Below are 6,671 nucleotides of genomic sequence, written 5' to 3'. Positions count from 1 at the left end.
AATTTTATATAATTTTATATAAAACATTTTTCCTGGGAATTTTTCTGTAAACAACATGAGATTCAATTCACTCGTTTTGTATTCAATTTTTTTTTGAGTTCTTGTATTTTTTCAAAACTCCAACTTACAACTAAAAAAATCTTAAAGTCATTTTTTATGTGCATTTATTATAAACAGTTACAATTTTTAAAATCAAATGCTACTTTTATCCGACTTATGATTTTTTTATGATTTCTTCGATAATTATATTAGTGTATTGTTTTTCAAAATAAAGTTTAAATATTTGTTTTCTACAAAGTCGAAAGCATATTCGTAAATTTTTAAAGATTGTGTAATTATTTTAAATAGAGCAAAAATGAATGAATTTGAGATACTTACAATTGTAAGGATGAGGCACCAAACTTGGGCATAATACAATAATAAGGGATATATGAAAAAATGTTGAAATAAAACAATCTCTAAACAGTCACAAAAAAAAATGAAAATTGTACTCTCCTTTGAAAATATAAAATGATACAAAACACATTTTTACATAAGAATCAATCCTAGAAGTATGATTTATATTGGCGCAATATACATATATGTATGTATATCCCCAAATTGCCAATCCCTTATAGAAATTTAATATTAATCACTTTAGTTAAAAATCACTAATTTAATATTAATCACTTTAGTATTAAAAGTTAACAATACTTTTATAATAAATATTAAAATATATATGGTATATAATTAATTGACCAGTAGTATAAAATTTAGCTACAAGGAATGTTTAATCAATTATGCTCGAAAAGGAAAACAAAAAATTAAATAACTTAAACTAATAAGATACTTATGTGCTAAAATTTTATAGATTCAAATTTGATAGACTTAAATGTAATAATTAATACTAAAACAATTTGATATATTTCTATATAAAAATTTTCATATTTATAATGCTTCGAAATGTGATACATATAGTATATCCGTAAATATGGATCCCTATACAGACTAGCGTCAGTAAATGTATTATAGATTTTAACGTCAATTTCACAGAGAATTAAATATAATGTAAACAATATAATATACAACATATTTCCATATGATGGAAAAATTTCGTTGAAATTATTATGTTTTGGAACATTTTTCAACGAAATTTCAGGATTTTAGAAAAATTACTTTAACGATTTTTAGCTAAAAAATTCATTTCCAACAAAATTTCAGCAAAATTTTAGAGAAATTTCAACAAAAAAATTCAGAGAAATTTCAATAAAATTTCAAAAAATTTTCAATTCGATTTCAGTCATATTTCAATTTTCAGTAAATTAGCTGAAAAATTTACTTTCAATAAAATTTCAGCAATTTTCAGCCATTTCGCTGAATATTCCAAAACATGAAATAATCTCAGCGATTTTTTCATCAAAAATTCTTTTAAAATATCATATAGATACGAAAATATTATAATAGATACGTATATGCACCCTTACAGCACAAAAGTTACAGTAACAGCATGTTGCAGCAATATTGCAAATTCTGTGCTGTATGATATAGATTTTCGTGTGTAATGCAGATTCAAGTAATATTATAGACTCTGCATATTGTGTGTGAATAAATGAATTAATTCATTCACAAGTAATTTATATATTGCTCCCTGAACTCACCCGAGTTATTTGAATCACGACTTTTACCACCATATTCCTGTAGTATTTCTTGTAATTTGCGAAAACACATCGTCTTCTTTTGAATTTGATTTTCCAATTTCTTACATGTCTACAAAAATAAGAAACGCATAAATGTTTCCCATTTTATACGCATAATGTGCATTATAAATTAACATTTGATCAATAACAAATATAATAATGATGCATATGTCAACCCGGAAAATAGGCGCGTCCTGGTCATTTTAACCGAAATATATTTTCGCACATAAATGTATTGTAATTAGAATATATGATTATAATTACTACAAGTAATAATTAATAAGAAAATGAGACAACTACAAACACTAATTATATTAACATGAGTTTACGTACTATTGCGAACCGGGATGGACTTGTTCCGTCTCGGCTTGGGTGTATCGTCCCTAATTTTTGTCAAGCTGCCGAGCGTTTTTGCGCTTGTTTCTTTTTTTTTTATTTACTATCTGCATTTTCGAACTAGTTTATGGCCAGATTGCGACCGGGTTGGCTGCAAGAGCCAATAAAAGAAGAAAAAGAAGATTAATGTAAATTCGCGCGGTTTTTTAGAATGACGGTTACAAATCACGACTGTTACATATCAAATTTTAAGTAGATATAATAATAGAGGTACGTCATCTATTTTCGTATACTATACAAAAAAACATTAACAAACATTCAAATAAAGGTAAAAATATAATAGTGCCAATAAATTGAAAGATATGAATAGAAAAATTCCGGAAGAGTACCGGAAAATGACCGGTACGCGATCACCCCCGGGTTAAAGATACGATATTATTAATTGCGTATGTTTATCATTACCTTTTTAGTTTTCAGCTTAGTTTTCGCTTTCCTCGCCATTTTTCTTCTCTCTATTACCGGCTCTAATTTACGGTTCTTTACGCAGTTCTAAACGCTTCTTAAAATTCCTTAATGCCTAAATACCTGCTCGATTAAAATCAAATCTTACGTTTTCTCTTAAGATGCACTGAATGTAACTTCGCACTACACCAGTTGCGTATAAGTGCTGTATCAGTGCTGCACTACAAAGTGTACATACACCATGGTGTACATTACTTCATGCTATCGTGTTTAATTTTGCTGCCGATTGACTTCCATTTTTAAATTTTTAATGTCATTGGCTCTATATCGTTTCTTTGAGATCATGTAATAAAATCATGCATAAAATTTGCACTACATTATAACCACAGAAACACGCTACAGTGACCAAGTGTTGCACTGATGGGCGATAGTATAGCCAAGAGAAAACGTTATAAAAATACTATCGCGGCTATTCAAAACATTTGAATTTTTTAAGATGGCGAATCAAGTATAAGGGCAGATGTATAATATTCGTGCAATATTTCGTGATTGGTTGTCCAGTTATGAGACTGTTTACCAATCGCTTTTGAAAATTCATGAAAGATGACAATTCCGTATAAACGGGAACTTCATCGTTGTTTCACGTGGTCTCGTTTACGTGACCGGCGAGAGACGAGGTTAGGTTAGATGCATTTCGCGACATCGATCCCTCGCGGATAATAGACTGAATTTTGCAAACTTTGATTTTATTGCCCATAAATATAATCAGAAAACTTTGAGAGAATGGACTCATTAGCGGTGGGGAACTTAACCGGTTCGCAGCGGGACGAGCTGATGCAACAAGTGAAGCAACAAATAGCGGTTGCTAATGCCCAGGAATTGCTCACGGTATCGTTATACAACATCTTTTCCTGATAGTGCACCTCAATTGACTGAAAGTTACACAGTTTTACACATATTTGCAGAAAATGACGGAAAAATGCTTCAAAAAATGTATAGGCAAGCCGGGCACCTCGCTGGACAGCTCAGAACAGGTAAATTTTCCCTATACTAAATCTAACCTTAAAGAATTGTGTCAGAACGCCCAAGGTAATAAATCTTCTGTTTATTAAATCCCATGGTTTTCTAAGACTATTATTAAATTAACTAGAAAATTTAATGAAAAATATTCTATGTTTATACAATCATTTTGAAATTTGTGTTTTATATAGAATGATTTTTTATTAACTTTTCTTAATCAATTTTGTTATTGTAATCTATTTGAATTGATTCTCCATTTTCTGATTTAATTGATTTGTTTACAGAAATGTGTAGCAATGTGCATGGATCGATACATGGACTCATTCAATCTTGTATCAAAAACGTATAGTGAACGACTCCAAAGAGAACGCAACAGAATGTAAATACAGGAATTTATGGAAATATATTGTTACTTGTTATATACATTGTAATTTAATGACATCATTGTAATGTCATATACTGTCTGTTAGTTATAGAAATATATTTGTACATTGTCAGGTAAAAGGTACATCATATCACTACTAGTTTTCTCTCAAGGCATTTAATAAGATACATTATTAAATAACATATGATACTATTAAAGTGCAGCATATAACATGGCAGAAGTATGCTCACTTATCCATTACAATTTTTACATTTTTCTAGTGTAGTGAATATACAAGTTAAGTGCCTTAAAAGGATCTTAAAGTCGTTTGTGTTTTACTGATTACTTTTCAAATAAGTATTTTTCTAAATGCCTTTACAGATTTAAAAATTCTTTTTCACAGTTAAAGCATAAATGACAATAAGATAATCCACTTTATGATAAAAATGGAAAAAAGTTGGAAAATTATAATTTTTTATCGGTTTCTGACATCAATTCATAACAAGATTTACTTTATAAAAGTTTTTGTACTATGTATAAAACAAAATTAGAAAATTTGTACATGCATAATGATATAGCAATGTGTAATAGTACGTCAATGACACAAATAGCTCTTACTGAATCGATCAAACACATAATTTTAGGATCCTATCTCTTCCTTGTTTGTTCTTTGTTGCAAAACGAATGTACACATTGTGTGTTCATTATCCATACTTAAAATAAAAGGTGTATACTTTAGACGAAGTTAGAAACACTTTTAAAAATTGACATTTTTGGGATTAGTTATTCATAACAATATAATATTACTTATTCATAACAATATAATTTTGTAACAATAATTTTTAGATTCAATAATTTATTGAACCTGAAAAATTATCGTTCAAAAACACATTATTACGGATATTTAAGTAAGTAATTCCAGAAATATTAATTTTTAAAAAGTTTCCAAATTTTTGGCTTTACACAACTTTACTAGCATGATGGAAATTTGATGGAAAGTTTTAGCATAATTCACTGAGCAACAAAGAGCAAACCTCTTTGTTGAGGCTGCAAAGGCAAATTACATAAAGGGACTAGAAACATACTGTATTTTTACAGAAATATAGTGATGGAAAAGAAAGTAGCGACAATTGCAAAAGAGAAAATTCTTTATAAAATAAATAACATATACACAGGAATACACATATTATTACATTATAGTTGAAAATCATAAATAAGTAATATAGGTGTTTCGTAAAACCCACAATGCCACAGTACTTCTTTTTTTATTATTATTTGCATTCTTTATAATTATTTCATATACACTAAAAGGCACGGTATTAGCTACCAATGTTTCAACGTGGTTACAAAATAATTATCTGCAATCATGTAAAGGAGTATCATAAAGTAGGTTGTTTTGTCTATCAATGCCTCATTCATGAAGTTTTAAACTGTGAATAACTACGACTATTCTTCTATTCTTCTTGAAAATATCGAGACTGCCTCTCCATAAAATTTATGCATTTAAACTGTATGTCATATATGTACATACATTTTTCATAATAAAATTATTACTTGATTTAACATACAATCAGCTTCGGATATGTTTCTCTTACAAAAATTACGTCAAACAATCATCAAAAAGAAGATGTCGTTCATCCCCGGATAAATATATTCAAAAACATTACGAGTCAAACAGTTGATAATACATCTTGATGAATATTCTTTGAAGAGACAATCTATAGGTTTTACATATACCTTCTCTAAATATATCTACAATACAACATGCGAAGAAAAAAAATCAAATGACAGGTAAGCGTGATGTAGTTCCAAAATTGCCGTTAATTACGATTAAACGAGACTCGTCTGAGAAGAAATATATCTCGCAATTATGCGATCAATTCCCATTGAAAGCGAAACTTTCTACCGCTCCGAAAGATCGAGTAAACCTATAGCCGCGGCGGATACAAAAAAACGCTTCTTAAATTATAGTCTTACAGTCTATGATGAGAGATATACTTATTCTGTAAACATGCGTGCTAATGGTAACGACGTAACAAAAATATCGGCCTTAGTTTGTAACATTGGAATGTATCTATCTCTCGTCTAGATTCTATAGAATGTAGGAATGTTCAAATGCAGTCCTGAATCCTGTCGTCAAGATTGCCGTGTCGATAATAGAATGTAACCACGCTGATTGATCAGGAACACACCTGCTTTTTTTTTCTTTTCTTTTCATCGGTTTTTTAAATACACATCAGGATAAACGGCAGTTCGAACTAAGCGATTCCGTTACCGCGAACGTAGTGTTGAGACGAAGGGACGCATATTATGTAAGGGACTCATACTATGCAAGGCGCTTTTGAGGTCTGTATAAAATTATTTTTATCTCTTTTTATCTCATTATCACTTACATATTAATTATGATATATTTGGTTAATACAAAAATAATGCCGGTTTTTATTTTACTGATTCGATTCAAACGACAAACAACTATTAATTGATCAAAGACTGTTGATTAATTCCTGTCTATTGATTAATTCTTCTTGAGTGGTTTTTAATAGATCCACTTCAATAATTAAAAACTTTCAAGATCATTGTCAATGAATGCAGATCGTCTTCACCTCCATTAAATTTTTGAAATCATTATATTGTCCGTTTACTTCCTGATTGAATACTTCATTAATTCTTCGATTCATATCCTCTGTTTTAAAACCTAATTTGAATTTGTATTAAAAAAATTCAGAATTGCTTCTTTTTCATATTTAATAATAATGATAAAAATTTAACAATAATTGATCACAAACATTGAAAACAAAATTATTAGCACAATT

At 29.1% G+C, this 6,671-nt stretch overlaps 1 protein-coding gene across 1 annotated transcript; it reads left to right on the top strand.

Moving 5' to 3' along the window:
• The first annotated feature begins 3,123 nt into the window (after nt 1-3,123).
• LOC108692451 (mitochondrial import inner membrane translocase subunit Tim13-B) lies at nt 3,124-4,112 on the top strand. Its single transcript, XM_018200695.1, has 3 exons — nt 3,124-3,362; nt 3,440-3,508; nt 3,779-4,112. Exons 1-3 carry the CDS (start codon nt 3,258-3,260, stop codon nt 3,875-3,877), a joined length of 273 nt encoding a protein of 90 aa, XP_018056184.1. The 5' UTR covers nt 3,124-3,257; the 3' UTR covers nt 3,878-4,112.
• The last annotated feature ends 2,559 nt before the right edge of the window (nt 4,113-6,671 follow it).

This window comes from Atta colombica, unplaced genomic scaffold (assembly GCF_001594045.1).
Source record: "Atta colombica isolate Treedump-2 unplaced genomic scaffold, Acol1.0 scaffold72, whole genome shotgun sequence".
NCBI lineage: Eukaryota > Metazoa > Arthropoda > Insecta > Hymenoptera > Formicidae > Atta > Atta colombica.
This window is presented reverse-complemented; position numbering and strand designations above follow the sequence as displayed.